Here is a 17,295-nt window from a genome sequence, read left to right as displayed (position 1 = left end):
AAGACAGAATTAATGGCTCTAAAGGCCAATGACCGCTGGCCGCCAATCAAAATAGGAGGAAGCACTGTCAGCCAATAGGAAGCCAGTAGCGGTACCACGTTGTTCTTGGCCTGCCACAACAACACAGGAAGAGCGTGAGCGTCTGTCTGTAAAACAAATAAATAGCAGCTTCGTGGTGTCCGAGTGCTCAGTCCTGGACATGTATTATCAACTAACAGCTTTGAGTTAATTTGAACGCTGACGTCATGATTTCGCTCTCAGGCCTGAACGACTCCTTGCTGTTAAACTCAAACGTTGCGGCTTTAATAATAATCGCGTTGGCGCTGGTTGCTCTTTATCAAAAACAGCGGAATTTAAGATATAAAAACATTCCGCCAGGTCCGAAGCCATGGCCAGTGGTCGGAAACCTCGGCGGCTTTCTCGTACCCTCTGGTATCCTCAGGAAACGGATCATAAACCCCACTGACGGTCTGGCAGAATTGGCTAAAGTTTATGGTAACATATACAGCCTTTTTGTAGGGAGTCAACTTATCGTGGTGCTCAATGGCTATGAAGCGGTCAGGGATGCCCTCTCAAACCATCCGGAGGTGTTCTCCGACAGGCCAGACATCCCTACCGTCACTATCCTGACTAAACGCAAAGGTAAGCAAGTTCTTGTATTAAATTAAGCAACTGTTATTGTAGGTTATCGGTTGAATAAGGCTATAACCGTGTAATAATAACCCATAAAAAATCTAGTAATCGGATAAGCGTTAGAATAGAGAGGTTTCACTGCCTTTGGTTAGTGTAATAAAAGTTTTTGTTTTTTGTTTGTTTTTCTTGACAGCTGGTACAGTGTTGGAAAGCCTCACTGTCACATTCATATGTGTATGTAAACTTCTGAGCACAACTGTAATGTCTCCCCCTCAGTGTTATTACATTATGCCTAACAAAAAGTAATTACACACTGTGAGATTGAGTGCTAGTTGCTTTATTCATAAAATTATAGAATATAGCTGATCAGTTGTCTTCAAATTGAAGTTTCTCTTTAACCTTTAGGATTCACTGGAAGTATATTGCATTTACTGCAAATCTACAATTAATATGCATGAATGCACATTTGAACTTGATAAGCCTGTAACTTAAACAGGCTCTATTTACCACATTAAATTCTCCAAGCGGGATTGAGGGTCAGTCTAAACAGTAGATTTGATAGTCTCCTCCATAACTTACGAGATGTAAGTTTTTAGGTATTCTACAATTTTAAGAGTCTAGTTAAGTAGCCAAAATAACAATGACATACACGCTGACATAAGCTGTCCTTTTTTTCCTGGTATAACTGAACTTCAGGGATCGTCTTTGCACCTTACGGGTCAGTATGGCGAAAGCAGCGCAAGTTCTGCCACACCACACTCCGCAGCTTTGGTCTGGGGAAGCTAAGTCTAGAGCCTTGCATTAAGGAAGGCCTTGCTACAATCAAAACAGAGCTGCTGCGGCTGAATGAGGAGTGTGGTGGCGCTGGTGTGGACCCGAGTCCACTAATTGGCAACGCTGTGTCAAACGTCATCTGCACACTGATCCTGGGTCAGCGCTTCCACCACGAGGATCGCGAGTTCCGCACCATGCTGGACCTGATGGCGCGAGGACTGGAGATCTGCATGAACAGCCCAGCAGTCCTCATCAACGTTTTCCCGCTGCTCTACTGGTTGCCTTTTGGAGTTTTCAGAGAGTTGCGTCAGGTGGAAAGAGACATCACCGTGTTTCTTAAGAGGATTATTACAAAGCACCGCGCAACACTAGATGCCGACAATCCAAGGGATCTCACAGACATGTACTTGATGGAGATGCTGGCCCAGCAAGATGCTAGAGAGGAGGACAGCAGCTTCACAGAGGATTATCTCTTTTATATCATAGGAGACCTCTTCATTGCTGGCACTGACACCACCACCAATTCGGTTTTGTGGACTCTGCTTTATATGGTCATATACCCTGATATCCAAGGTAAAAATGGCAGCAATCAGTAAAGTCCATCCTTTGCAAAGTGCATGTGTTTGTGAAATCAAATCATTTCATTTGGACTCCACAGCAGTTTTGGGAAAATCACATTTAGTGTCAGAAATACCACTTTAAGTGTGATTTCACTGATTTGAAACAAGTGGATTTTGATAAATGACAGTGGCAACATATGTAAGTATTGTGACTAAATTTTAGGTTGCCAAACAAACTTTTATGTGGGGGGAATTGGGAATCTTCTGCGGGAACCCACGTCTGGGACGCTTTTTGGTTTCAATACATGAACATGTCTGGCCTCCTTGTGTATTTAACCACTTCTCCAATTGTTGCACGTGCACATAGATTGGCACATGAAAATATGCATTTACTGCTGCATTTTACTTCAAGTTCAAGTTCTAATAAGACCGTTTTTTTTCCTGGTTTGATGTGATGTGGACTTCATCCTTAATCCTCCCTTTCTCCTGCTGTGTTGATTCAAGACAAGGTCCATGCAGAGATTGATGAAGTAGTGGGCAAAGATCGGGTGTCGTCTCTGACTGATAAGGGAAGTTTGCCTTTTACTGAAGCCACCATTATGGAAGTGCAGAGAATGACTGTGGCAGTTCCCCTGGCTATTCCTCACATGGCCTCACAAACAACAGGTAAACAGTAACTGTGACCCTTAATCTCCACATAACCTTCATACAGATCTGCACATAACTGTTCAAGCACCCTGGATCCACCCTAGCAGATGCCTGTTGCCAAATTTGTCTAATTCCCAAGCTCTAAACAAAGTGTTCTTCTTTTCTTTTTCAGAGTTTAGAGGCTACACTATTCCTAAAGGGACTGTCATTTTGCCCAACCTGTGGTCTGTCCATAGAGATCCCACTGTGTGGGATGATGCAGACAGTTTTAACCCAGAACGCTTCTTGGACAATGAGGGAAAGCTGCTCAGGAAAGAGTGCTTCATACCATTTGGGATTGGTATGCCTTCTTACTTATATGATCCATATGAGTGAAACATAAACACTGATCCATAAATTTGATTTCACTGTTGTGTCTCAGGTCGCAGGGTATGCATGGGTGAACAGCTGGCAAAGATGGAGCTGTTTCTGACGGTCACCAGCTTACTGCAGGCCTTCAAATTCAGGCTCCCAGAGGGAAAGCGTCCACCTCCCCTGCACGGACGGTTCGGACTGACACTAGCACCTTGCCCATTCACTGTGTGCGTGACTGCTCGCAACAGTGAAACTGACGTCCTGTAACAAGGAAACTCTGATGAAGGACTTCACAAAAAGTTGAAAATATTTTGATCTTATTCTCCTGGAGAGATCTAAATATATAGGAAGTTTATAGACACATTTTTTTATTAGAGAAGGGTGCTCCTGTTTGACTGAAATCCCAGATAATTTATTTTTTCATTACCATCTGGATTATGTGGATGATTTAAGCTGTTGCTGAGTGAACAGAAATTTGAAAAGTAATAACTGATATTGAGACTGCAGTACTAAGTGATGGCTTATCTCATGTAAAAAAAATATTTAAATAAGGTCAGTGTTGCGAGATGACTCTAATTTTAAAAGTCATAAGATAATAACTGTATTAATATTTATCCTTTTATTGCATGATTTGCTTTGCATCATAGAAATTAGCAAGCATAAAGCAATGTGCAAAAGTCTTGAGCCACCCCCCATTTCATTATATTTTGGTAGGGAAATGAATGCAAAGATTTAATTAGAGGTGTAAAAAGAAAGTACATGGAACAGCTGTTTATATGTAAAAATGTAATATGTACAATTCTAGCATCCTTGAAAGTCAATAATTGACAGGACCACATTTATTCTTCAACACAGTCTGAACTCTTAGGCAGCTTTCTTGTTATTTCTTTAAGTAGTCTTCACCAGTCTTCTCCAGGCTCCTTGAACGACATCCAGAGCTCTTCTTTGGATGTTTTTGCCTTTTGTTCCATTCTCTGTAAAGTTGTACATCTCTTTTGACAACCTCATATTGGTGATGGTTTGAACTAATTATTTCAAATTTGTTACCACTGATTTTCGGTCCAGTTCTTGTGTGATTTGGCATACGTGAGCCTATTTCCTTTGTTTCTATTTCATAAGAATGGCTTCTCGACAACCAGCTTTCCACTGACAACATTTCTGATGAAACTATGGCAAACAGTGGATGAAATATGATGTGCCGCATCCATCTCTCCTGTGTCAGGTCTTAGCTGCATTTGTTTCCTGTTTCTTAAAAACATGACTTTCAGATACTATTCATCAGATGTTTTTAGACCTGCTGCTTTATTTGTTTGTTTGTCCTCAGCGTGTTCATTTTCCTTATTTATTTATTTTTAAGAATACACTGCACGCCATGCTACGATATGTCAAGTTTTAAGCTAATGGCTCTTTGGGAATCACCTTAGTGATGGAAAATACTATTTCTAATGTCTGTCAAACTCTTTTACCTTTTCCATTTTTCATAGATTCAGCTAAAGAAATGGGAAAAAAATATGTATTGTTACTAACAGTGCCTAAACTTAGGAGAGAACCAATTTAAAATGTATTTTTAATAAGTCGTCTATTACATGTAGCTATAACACTGGTTCGTTGAATAAGTTAGATGCTGTTTTTTTTTTTTTTTTATCATTTAATGATACATAGGTGAGTGTTAGGTGGCTTAACAAAAATAGAAAAACACACACACATTCCACTGAAAAAGGTCGGGTATAAGGACTGTTTGTTCGACAACCACAAACTCTGGACTCAGGAAAACACAATGTGAGAGTTCATTACATATTAAATTGCTAGCTGGTGCCTTCTTCTTCGTTTGCATAAATTGAGAAATTTAACCCATAAACTGATAAACAACATGTAGAAATTAAGAATGAATGATACAGACCGAGATCGTTTCTAATGTAATCAAACCCAGAAGATGGCAGTAGTACAACTCCACGATTGCAAGCGGAACCGGCTGTGATCACGTGACCGCCAGCACTTCCGCTTGCCGCACATCTCTTTGGAAGGATGCGTTAACACAGTCGCCATATTAGTCAGGGACAATTGCTATTACTGATTAACACAATATAATTTTCAATATTTGTTTTCTGACATAGCTTTAATTAAAATACACAATTTATTTTTATGGCATAATGCAGCTTTAAACTGAGGCACGTTTCCACCAAGAAAACATCCCTATTTTTTTTTTATCTTGAATTAATATAGTTGAAATTTAAGTCAAAAGTTTAAAATTTTACTAAATTTTCGATTTACAAAGTTCCTTGGAATTACAGGGTCTCTAGCTAGTTGAATAGGATACCTAATTCGAAATTTTGAGTCATTAACTCGCAATTTCCGAATTAAGTTGGGAAATAATTAACAAAAAAATAACAAATAGAAAAAAATAAATAAAAATGAATGGCGGACTGGCAGTTTTGGGTGAGTGCGTGTGTGTGTCACTTAACAGAAATGATCGTTACTTACTGTAAAGGGTTACTCACCCTAATAAATCTAATTGAAGACTAAAATGTGCTTAGATACTCTATAGACTTGTGAAATGTATTAACTGTTGCTTAGGTTTCGCATTTCTTTTTTTTATTTAAAAAAAAAAAAAAACAACCAGCAAACACACAAAAATTTGACATCAAACTTCTGAAATCCACAGTCTGACCCCGGAGCAAGATGGCGGCGGTGCAGACGGATCTCACTAGTCCAGCTAGGGGGCTCCTGTGCACTGATATTAGTGTGTCCTTCACTTTGGACCCGAGCGGACACCGGTCAACATGGCTTTCGCAGCTTCTCAGATCGTCAGAGGCTTCTCGTCTTCAGCTGTCCGAAATGTTGTTATTAAAAATGTAACGATCATCGGAGGTGGACAGATGGGTGCTGGGATTGCACAAGTGAGTAAGCGAAAAAGGAGCAGTCTGGCCCGTGTTTAGCTAAGCTGCTAGTTAATTTCAATGGGTCAAGGCCAATTTGGCTGTCTGCGTTATACGTACGTCATATTCGCATAGTGGCACTGAGCAGGTTGTCTAGCACTAGTTATTCAAAACTTGTTATTGTCCTCTTTTATCGCCACTTACGCTTACAGGACACTAGTGCATGCAGAGTAAACACACCGCTTTGAATTTCAGTTTGTTGAAAATATAAAAATCAAAGTGGACTTTGACTCTGTGCATTAGAGTTTTTTGCATTCTCTCATGTTTACTCTTAGCTGTGCTGTAAACACAACATCCTGCTTACGTGGAGTTATATAGCTTGAAATAAGGTACTGGGCTCAGAGCCACCCCTTGGCAAGATTGTTCATGAACTGTTTAGACAGATGCAACTTGGTGGAGAGCATGCAAAGACCCTGTTACGTTTTTGTTTGATCACTTTTCTTTTAGATTCTGTTTATGTAATTTGGTGATAGTTTTCCAGGATTTTTCATTTTTATGTTACACATCAAGGTCAGTAAAGTTACCATATAAAGGATCCTGGTGGCCATTAAGTGAACTTTATATTTGGGTGTAGTTGGCAGGTGTTCAAGTATGTCTGCCTAGCCTAGTCAAACTAACCCACAAAGAGTTTGAATGTGTCGGATTCAACCAAAACCGATCCCCCACTGGTGGCTGCGTTTGGAACAATCTTGAAATATTTTCTTTCTTTAAGGTTGCCGCATCAACGGGCCACTCTGTGACACTGGTGGACACGTCTGACGACATCCTCAAAAAGTCCATCAAATTAATTGAAGGGAGCCTTAAACGAGTGGCGAAGAAGAAGTTTTCCGATAAGCCAGAAGTGAGAGGCTGTAAATTTACTGACAAAATGAGCAGCAATATCAGCCACACCATGAAATTTGAGCAGTTTCTTAAAAATGTTGATTGGTTTGTTTCAGGCAGGTGAAGAGTTCATCAAGAAAATTGTGCAGAAGGTGTCGACCTCGACAGATGCTGAATCTGCCGTTCAGGGCTCGGATCTTGTGGTGGAGGCCATTGTTGAAAATCTAAAGATCAAGCAGGATCTTTTCAGTAGGCTCGACAAGTTGGCACCATCGTAAGCTCTCCTTCAGTTCTGTTTATTTGTGTAAAGTGTAAAGCTTTTAGCTCTTGGCTTAGATCACCTAACATACAATGATGTGCAAAAGTCTTGAGCCACCCCTCATTTCTTTATATGTTGCTTCCAAGGAGCCAGACTTTCCTGTCATTTATTGAACTCTCAGTCTGGTGTTCAACTAACCCTGTGAACCCACGATCAAGGAGACGTAGGGTTTTCAGATTCATACTATAAGGCCTTTGACCTCAAGATCGGAGAGGTCATGATTTGCATTTCAGCCAGTGGTGTTGGAGATATTGTCAAAATGAATTATGAATGCAGAAAAGTACCTGACTGGCACCAACTTCATTTTTCTGCATGGCAATGATCCCAAATACACTGCCGTGCTGTAAAAGCATACCTGGATAAAAAAAATACACAGTGGAAGACTGTCGTGGATCGGCCTCATATTATTGTAGCAGTGTGGGATCATCTCAGCAGAGTACAGAACAAAAGGCAGCAAACCTCCAAAGATGAGTTTTGAGTTTCCTTCAAGAAGCCTGGAGAGCAATTCCTGAAGACTACTTAAAGAAATGACAAGTAGTGTATGCACGTATGAAGACTTTTGGTGGCACAAATGTACTTTCATGGCATTTATTTTTTAAATTAAATATATAGCCAGTTTGGATCTATTTTCAACTCCCAAAGGCAATTACGCAAGCAAACTTGATGACACCTCCCACCCAGATCCAGCAAAACAAATTGGACCAGACTGATTTAAGATTGTGTGACCAGACTTTTTCATGATTGTGTGCTCCCTGTCTTTTCTATGCTGATTTATCTCTCAGAGTTCAGCATCAGCTTGCACACTCTGCCTGAATGTGAACACCTTTTGGCACAGTCAGAAAGACTTGTAGGATAGTGATCATTAAAGTGTTCACCATTAGCTTACCATGGCCAGTAAGGGGGGAATTATTCAGATGTATGCTTTAGGAAAAGCAGCAGTACCACCTTATAAAGATACACCCCACTATAAATAAAATGTTGTAAATATTATTAGCAGGTTTTAAACAAAGTATAAAAATTAAAAGAGAAAAATATTCTCCATTAGTGTAAGAAGCAGGAGTAACTTCACAGACAGCTGATTGTTTATCCACACTGTGTAATCAGTCAGAAAATACTTGTCTCCCAGCTTGCCAGGGTCTACTTTTGTTAAGAGGACTTGGAAATGCTCAAAAAATGACAGACTGTAGACTCCAATGGCTTGTAGTCAAGCCAGTGTCCAGAGACAGTACCCAGCTGTAGCCACAAGATGGCAGTAATTTACATAATGGACACCAACACGCAACACGCCCAGACGTTGCTTGCCTTTCTTGTAGTGACCATGTTACAGATCAAGTAAGTTAAGTAAGTTGATCATGGCCTTGTTAAAGGCAATAAAAGGCGTATTTCTGCTTTATCAACTGATGTCTGTGATATGTGTTGATTTCTTTCTTTAGGCACACCATCTTTGCCAGTAACACATCCTCGCTGTCTATCTGTGACATCGCCAGCTCCACCAACAGGCAAGACAGATTCGGTGGCCTTCACTTCTTCAACCCAGTTGCTATGATGAAGCTGGTAGAGGTAGGGTCTTAAGAAAAGAATCATTATTAGCACGCTCATTTTCTTTATTTAACAAGATACAACACAAATAAACATCTTTAAATACCAGGAAGTAATATAACACATTTATACATGTATATCATGTATAATTGGCTCATATAGCTGAATCCTGTTTGCAAGAACAATAAAAGAGTTACTAACAGGATCTGTCTTGAGTTTTTTGTGTATTGTACATCATAATGCACGTAGTGGCATGCAGGCACACATGTCTTTATAGGATTACTATAAGTAGCCTATCCTATAGTTACGATAGTATAGTGATCTTTGTTTAACTTTACTATAGTTATAGAATTACTATATCTTGGGCAAACCCTGTATTATTAGAATTGCACTATTACAACAAAAGCTGCTAAAGTCTCCATCTTCCACAGGTGATTGGAACTCCTGCAACAAGCCAAGACACTTTGGATTCCCTCCTGGACTTCAGCAAAGTGCTTGGAAAAACACCAGTGTCCTGCAAGGTGAGGAGTTTTTGCCTATAGCTTAAGCAATAAAGTTGCTCATTTTGTATCAGTGGCTCACGTTAAGGTCTGGGATGTGTTGTATTAGATGGTAAGAAAATGGCTTGCACATGCTCAGTGTATTGGATTGCTGTGGCCGTCTGTGTTAAATCTTGAAGTCTTGGTACCAGATACTGCAGGTCTGCTTCAAAGGTCGATTCTGAGCTGCTGTGTTGACACAAGAAACATAACCTGTTTTCACTACACTGCACTAAACCTTACCCAATATTACCCACAGAACTATGAGGTTTGATCATAAAATTCTTCAACTCCACCCATTTAAAAAAAGACAGTCAGACTGTCAGCACTAGTGTAACTTCATGCAGCTGCTGACGGAGAACATTTGGCCCACACAACCTGAGCTGTGGTGTGTGCCACTGTGTTTTCGCCACTCCAGAAGCAAAGCTTCGCTCACCACCCTCGTTGAACCAAATCCAGCGTGCATAGCAGACACACAAGTGCAAGTGGTTACGATGAGGCCGACAGCAGCAGCTGGAAGTGGTGCAGAATTTATAGTTTCCCAAAATACTGTAAAGCAAAATGTGGTTAAAATTCAGTAAATAACAATAAGGGATTCAATCATGTCAAGCTATTTGCTAACATGCACACTGTAGTAATATGCATGCTTCATGAATCCAAGGCTGAATTTCACATGCACACTTATTTTGTGTGTATTTAAATGGACTTTTGTAGTGCTTGTCTACTCAAGAAAACACAAAGTTGTTTTTTTTTTTTTGTTACTACAAGTCTTATTCACCAAACACCAAGCATGTTCATTCATAGTTTCATCTATACCTAAGTGCTTTGTCCAACATTCACACACACTCACGCTTGGGGCATAAATAAAAAAAATAAAAGGATGCATTGAGCCAGGTATTGATCCACCGATTTGTAGATGACCTGCTCTACTCCCTGAGCCGCAGGTCACAAAAGTCTTAATAGGGACTTTTAGTCTTCCTTTTTCTGCACACATTAGTTCAATTCAATTCAGTTTTATTTATATAGCGCCAAATCCAGTGTTGGGGAGTAACGGAATACATGTACCGCCGTTACGTATTTAGAATACAAAATATGAGTAACTGTATTCCGTTACAGTTACCGTTTAAAAAGGTGGTATTCAGAATACAGTTACTTTGTTGAAATAAATGGATTACACTGCGGTACTTTCCTGTTTCATATTGTCGCGGGTCAGGACTGTTTGGGTTTTGTTTGACAGCTACGTTCTGTTGTTCCAGGCGGCAGCGTTACGGTTGCCATGGTTACAGGGCGACGCTCTCTCTCTCTTTCTGCGACTGTGTGTTTCCTGGGTGAGAGAGCGCCTTTTCGTTGTTGTTGTTGTGCTAAGCTAACAGGCATTATGCTACAAGCATAGCTCTAAAGAATGTTGCATCATGGGCAGTATAGTCCGTGTTGCAGGGAGAATGCACTGCCATACACGTTATGTGTCTGTGAGCGCGAGGAGGGAGAAAAAGGCGAGTGGAAAGGTACGGGTTGTCGTCGAGGAAAAACGGGAGCTGGAAGCATGTAAATATAATAATAACCACTGCAGCCAAGAAGAGTGCCTGACGAGCCCAGTTGTAAGTAAGCTATTAAGACTCGACTGTACACCGTGTTCGTGTTTTCCTCCGAAAACAATAAGTTCCGTTGGAGCAGCCTTTCAACGCCTCTCTCTGTCTCTGCTAGCAAAGTTGACCCACACAACAAAGTAAAGCTATTTTTCGGCTATGAGCCGACAGGGACCCCGCCGTATTAGTCAGAGGTCCCTTTACTACAGTTCGGAGTCGCGGACCTTCAGTAATAGTAATAAATCACACAGCAATAGTACATTCACGTTGTTGTAAAAAGCATGATAATATATTAAGTAATCCAAAGTATTCAGAATACGTTACTCTCATTGAGTAACGTAACGGAATACGTTACAGAATACATTTTGGGGCATGTATTCTGTAACGGAATACATTTTAAAAGTAACCTTCCCAACACTGGCCAAATCACAACAAAAGTCACCTCAAGGCGCTTTATATTGTACAGTAGATACAGAGAAAAGCCCAACAATCATATGACCCCCTATGAGCAAGCACTTTGGCGACAGTGGGAAGGAAAAACTCCCTTTTAACAGGAAGAAACCTCCAGCAGAACCAGGCTCAGGGAGGGGCGGCCATCTGCTGCGACCGGTTGAGGTGAGAGAAGGAAAACAGGATAAAGACATGCTGTGGAAGAGAGACAGAGGTTAATAACAGATATGATTCAATGCAGAGAGGTCTATTAACCAGAGGTGTGGACTCGAGTCACATGACTTGGACTCGAGTCAGACTCGAGTCATTAATTTTATGACTTTAGACTTGACTTGAAAAAATGTTCTAAGACTTGTGACTTGACTTGGACTTTTACACCAATGACTTGGGACTTGAATTGGACTTGAACCGGTTTACTTGAAAAGACTTGATATTTTACCCCAAATATAAAATTTAACATGCATATTATATAGAGATTGAAAATGTGACGTCATTCACGGGTAGAACCGCAAAGGATTCTGGGAACTCGTGGCAAGCGGTACTAGCGCACGCAGGCTTTCAATTAAAATCAGTTATACAGCGATAAAAAGAAACACAAAAATGTCAAGAAGCTGTTGTATTATTAACTGCAATAGCCGGTCGCATGACAGCCACGGGAAGCCGACGGGTAAAGAGATCGGTTTTATCGGATTACGTCGTTGAAGAGAAATTGTTCGAGCCATGTTTCCGAAGTAACAAAGACGCGACGGATGGCCTGGATTGCAGCCATTCAAAGATCAAATATAACGTCCCAGAACACTCCAGCTCACAGGTTAGTCTGCTCCAAGCATTTACACGAAGGTCAGTGTTTTTTAGTAGTTAATACGTCATTTTCATAACATAATTGGTGATATAGGTTACAAGCAAGAACAGAAATTGTCGCGCTATGCTCCTTTATTTATTGTGCATAAATAGTGAATTGTCCTGACACAATATTGCGTTTCGCTTCTGTTATTATGGTACATTGACAAAAACATATACTTTTATTCACAGGATAAAACAGGTTTTTTGTATCACTAATTGCCCAGTACGATTACAGCATACAATATTATTGTCACTGCTACATTTCTGTGATGGGTACCAGAAATTATTTCCACTACTAATTAATTACCGTTGAGCTCAAAGGTCCTATTAATAAACGGTTAAGGAATGTGTATTTATGAAGACGATTTGTGAGACTGGTAAACTTATGATACGTACGATGGTCTTTCGTTCTACACGGTGCATTTCAAGGTCCTGCACCCATCCGTCGGTAAACTGTACCTGGGCTTGTTGCAGTGACCTGAAGTTACTAAACTTCATGAGTGTATGCACTCACTCCAAGAAGCGTATAATTATAAATATGCATATAAATATGCTACAATGAGATAGCTGACTTCATCTAACTAGCAAATGTTGTCCAGGCTACGTTGGTGATGCAGTTTTTTTTAATGTGTATGATATTTTTGTCATGCGATTTTAAAGCTGGTCCTACAACCGCATCCAAGAATAACATGCAGCTTATCTCAGAACTGTCGGTGAAAATTATTCTTGGAGCTAGGTTTAATTGAGCTGCATTTTAAAGAGGTGCAATTTCACAATTTGTGTATATTTTCTAAGTTCACTATTTTGTCATGTGTTGAGAAAAACACAGATTTAAAAATTAATGTTAAAAATTACATGTTAGCATATAACTGCAACATTATTTTTTCGTTTGTTTTTTTTAAAGACTCGAAAGGACTTGAAATTCAAAGTTTCAGACTTGTGACTTGACTCGGACTTTTACACCAGTGACTTGAGACTCGACTCTGACTTGCCTGACATTACTTGAGACTTGACTTGAGACTTGCAAAACAATGACTTGGTCCCACCTCTGCTATTAACACATAGTGAGTGAGAAAGGTGGCTGGAAAGGAAAAACTCAATGCATCATGGGAATCCCCGGCAGCCTACGTCTATTGCAGAATAACTAAGAGAGGATTCAGGGTCACCTGGTCCAGCCCTAACTATATGCTTTAGCAAAAAGGAAAGTTTTAAGCCTAATCTTGAAAGTAGAGATAGTGTCTGTCTCCCGAATCCAAACTGGAAGCTGGTTCCACACAAGAGGGGCCTGAAAACTGAAGGCTCTGCCTCCCATTCTACTTTTAAATACTCTAGGAACAACAAGTAGGCCTGCAGAGCGAGAGCGAAGTGCTCTAATAGGGTGATATGGTACTACAAGGTCATTAAGATAAGATGGGGCCTGATTATTTAAGACCTTGTATGTGAGGAGCAGGATTTTGAATTCAATTCTGGATTTAACAGGAAGCCAATGAAGGGAAGCCAAAACAGGAGAAATATGCTCTCTCTTTCTGGTCCCTGTCAGGACTCTTGCTGCAGCATTTTGGATTAGCTGAAGGCTTTTCAGCGAGTTTTTAGGACATCCTGATAATAATGAATTACAGTAGTCCAGCCTGGAAGTAATAAATGCATGAACTAGTTTTTCAGCGTCGCTCTGAGACAGGATATTTCTAACTTTAGAGATTTGTTTGACAACTTCTCTTTCAAGGATTTTTGATATGAAAGGAAGGTTGGAGATTGGCCTATAATTAGCTAAGACTGCTGGGTCTAGAGAAGCTTTTTGAGTAAAGGTTTAACTACAGCCAGCTTGAAGGCCTGTGGTACATAGCCGATCATTAGAGATAGGTTGATCATATTTAAGATCGAAGAATTAATTAATGGCAGGACTTCTTTGAGCGGTTTTGTAGGAATGGGGTCTAAAAGACACGTTGATGGTTTGGAGGAAGTAATTATTGAAGTTAACTCAGAAAGATCAATTGGAGAAAAAGAGTCTAACTTAACATCAATGGTACTAAGAGTAGCTGTAGATAATATTACATCTGTGGGATGATTATGGTTAATTTTTTCTCTAATGATTAAAATTTTATTTGTGAAGCAGTTCATGAAGTCATTACTAGTTAACGTTAAAGGGATTGTTGGCTCAAAAGAGCTCTGACTTTTTGTCAGCCTGGCTACAGTGCTGAAGAGAAACCTGGGGTTGTTCTTATTTTCTTCAATCAGTGACGAATAGTAAGATGTTCTGGCTTTGCGGAGGGCTTTCTTATAAAGCAACAAACTATTTCTTCAGGCTAAATGATGATCCTCTAAATTTGTGACACGCCATTTCCTCTCCAGATTACGAGTCATCTGCTTTAGGGTACGTGTTTGAGAATTATACCACGGAGTCAGGTACTTCTGATTTGAGGCCTTAGTTTTCACAGGAGCTACAGTATCCAGAGTCGTACGTAGTGAGGAGGTAAAATTATTAACAAGATAATAATTTGGTTGATGGGGTAGTATTCAGATAGCTGCTCTGCTCTATGGGTACTGAAGATGCTAACAGTGGGTGGATTATATTCTTAAACTTAGTTACAGCGCTTTCAGAAAGACATCTACTTTGATAAAGTCTACTCTCCCCTGCTATGTAATCAATTATTGTAAATGTAAATGTTATCAGGAAATGATCAGACAGGAGAGGGTTTTCAGGAAACACTGTTAAATGTTCAGTTTCTATGCCATATGTTAAAACAAGATCTAGAGTGTGATTAAAGTGGTGGGTGGGTTCTTTTACATTTTGAGAGAAGCCAATTGAGTCTAATAACAGATTAAATGCCATGTTGAGGCTGTCATTTTTAGCATCTACATGGATGTTAAAATCACCCACAATAATTATTTTATCTGAGCTCAGAACTAAATTAGATATAAAGTCTGAGAAATCAGAGAGAAACTCTGTGTAAGGCCCAGGTGGACGATAGATGATAACAAGTAAGACTGGTTTCTGAGTTTCACAGCTGGTGTGGACAATGTTAAGCATCAGGCTTTCAAATGAATTAAAAGTCTGTCTTGGTCTTTCGTTAATTAATAGGCTGGTGTGAAAAATTGCTGCCACACCGCCCCCTCGGCCTGTGCTTCAAGGTTTCTGGTAGTTAGAATGACTCGGGGCCCGGGGGTGTTGATTCATTTAAACTAACAGAATCATCCTGCTGCAACCAGGTTTCTGTAAGGCAGAGTAAATTGATTTGTTGATCAATTATTAAGTCATGTACTAACAGAGACTTGGAGGAGAGAGACCTAATATTTAATAATCCTCAATGTTTTACTCTTTGGTTCAGATGTGGATACTGTATTGTTCTTTCTTTGTAATTTTTTTATGTTTAAGTTGTTTGTTGCTGGTTTTTAGTTTGTTTTTTGTCTTTTTGGGAGCTGACACAGTCTCAATGGAGATGGGTTTTGGGGGGGGTAGCAGGAGGAGAGAAGCTGCAGAGAGGCGTGTAAGACTGCAACTCTGCTTCCTGGTCCCAACTCTGGATAGTCATATTTTGGGGGGTTTAATAAATTTGTCCATATTTCTAGAAATGAGAGCTGCTCCATCCAAAGTGGGATGGATGCCGTCTCTCCTAACAAGACCAGGTTTCCTCCAGAAGGTTTGCCAATTATCTATGAAGCCTACATCATTTCTGGGACACGACTCAGACAGCCAGCAATTTAAGGAGAACATGCGACTAAACATGTCCCTGCTGGTCTGATTGAGGAGGGGACCAGAGAAAACTACATTGTTTTGGCAATGATTTAACAGAGTACACATGTGAACAACTCTGCTTTCTGTCTTTAGTGTGGAACTAAAACCTTAATCATGTTGAACCTCTCTTCATTCAGGATACCTCTGGATTCATTGTGAACCGTCTACTTGTTCCATGCATGATGGAGGCCATCCGGTTGTATGAGAGAGGTGTGTGTACCTGCTGTTTCTACAGCTCCTTCAAGCATCCTTCAAGCTTTTCACCGATTCCTCTAACTTTGTTGATATTCTGTTTTTCTAACCTCTCAGGCGATGCATCCAAAGAAGACATTGACATTGGTATGAAACTCGGCGCTGGTTATCCCATGGGGCCATTTGAACTTGCTGATTATGTAGGACTAGACATAGTAAAGGCTGTTATTGAAGGTGAGTAAAAATCCATAGACACTGTAGTTGTTTATGTGATTTTGATTTAAACATGTGACAGCCTGTGATGAGATGGGACCGTCTGTCTGTATGTCTTTAGCCTTCAAGACAAAGGATCCTAAGAACCCTCTCTTTGATTCGAGTGACCTGCTGAACAAGCTGGTTGCAGAGGGCAAACTTGGCATAAAGACAGGAGAGGGATTCTACAAGCACAAGTGATCTGCTGTGAATGTGTGCATTGATCACTGAAACTAGCTCAACAACTGATCAGACACTGGAATAGATAAGTGCCTTTGCCGTGTGCATTAAAGAGCAACTGTTTGCTAAGTCAGCCTGTCAGTTTCCTTTCAGTGTCCAGCGAATTTTAAAGCTGAATAAAGAGATTTTTAAATACTTGCTGTCTGTTGTTATTTTTAGAGTGAGAGATATCGATGACTTATTGGATGTGCAGGTATCATATTTATGAGCATCAGTTAAAAAAGGAAAATATTTTAATGGTAATAGAAGAATGATGATATTGTTAAGACAAAGACTAAAATGTAAGTGGTTGTGCCATAGAAGGCAGCCCTCAAACTAAACTTTTGAAGTTGCTATGATGGATACTTTCATACTGGACTTTCAAGTCAACTCAAGTGGCTTTATTGTCATTTCAGCCACGTGGAGTGGCTGAAATGACAGTGAAGCGAGACAGCGTTCCTCCAAGACCACGGTGTTACATATAACAGACAATCAGCACAGGACTACATAAAGTGCAAGTGTGCAAAAATTGCAAACTGCAAAAAAAAAGAAAAAAAAGAAAACCGTGCAACACAGTCGTGAGTCATCAAAGTGAACAGCAGTGGGCTGAGCACACAGCCCTGAGGGGCTCCAGTGCTCAGTGTGGTGGTGTTCCTGATGCTGTTACCGATCCCAGCTGACTCAGGTTTCTCTGTCAGAACTTTCATGATGTATCCAAAAGACAAAAGGTTTAAATAAAGCTTTGTTTGCTAAAAAGTTCATAATATCATTTTAAAAGTTGATAGCATAAAAGTGTTGTTTTCACACGGTCTTTGACACTATTACTAGTGATTGCTGTGTGCACAGAACAATGAAATAAATTATAGAATGATTATTATAATAATTACAGTAACACT

General features: G+C 40.0%; 2 protein-coding genes across 3 annotated transcripts; both read left to right on the top strand.

Annotated features, from left to right (window-relative positions):
* Positions 1–122: 122 nt before the first annotated feature.
* Positions 123–5,528, top strand: cyp2u1 (cytochrome P450, family 2, subfamily U, polypeptide 1). The gene is made up of 5 exons (XM_085409742.1): positions 123–642; positions 1,330–1,980; positions 2,472–2,633; positions 2,788–2,955; positions 3,037–5,528. Exons 1-5 carry the CDS (start codon positions 246–248, stop codon positions 3,234–3,236), a joined length of 1,578 nt encoding a protein of 525 aa, XP_085265868.1. The 5' UTR covers positions 123–245; the 3' UTR covers positions 3,237–5,528.
* Positions 5,529–5,675: 147 nt separating this feature from the next.
* On the top strand, positions 5,676–16,555 carry hadh (hydroxyacyl-CoA dehydrogenase). 2 transcript variants are annotated; one of them, XM_085409744.1, is made up of 8 exons: positions 5,684–5,866; positions 6,618–6,746; positions 6,844–7,001; positions 8,480–8,606; positions 9,017–9,106; positions 15,874–15,946; positions 16,046–16,162; positions 16,263–16,555. In XM_085409744.1, exons 1-8 carry the CDS (start codon positions 5,750–5,752, stop codon positions 16,379–16,381), a joined length of 930 nt encoding a protein of 309 aa, XP_085265870.1. In that variant the 5' UTR covers positions 5,684–5,749; the 3' UTR covers positions 16,382–16,555. The 2 variants fall into 2 exon arrangements, with proteins under 2 accessions (XP_085265869.1, XP_085265870.1); XM_085409743.1 differs by having other exon boundaries at positions 5,676–5,866; positions 15,874–16,162.
* Positions 16,556–17,295: the final 740 nt, after the last annotated feature.

The sequence above is a fragment of the Rhamphochromis longiceps genome, linkage group LG6, assembly GCF_057381845.1.
Source record: "Rhamphochromis longiceps isolate RC_006_pf linkage group LG6, R_longiceps_female_GT1.1, whole genome shotgun sequence".
Taxonomy (NCBI): domain Eukaryota; kingdom Metazoa; phylum Chordata; class Actinopteri; order Cichliformes; family Cichlidae; genus Rhamphochromis; species Rhamphochromis longiceps.
The sequence above is the reverse complement of the archived record's forward strand: the minus strand, read 5'-3'. Positions and strand labels throughout refer to the sequence as shown.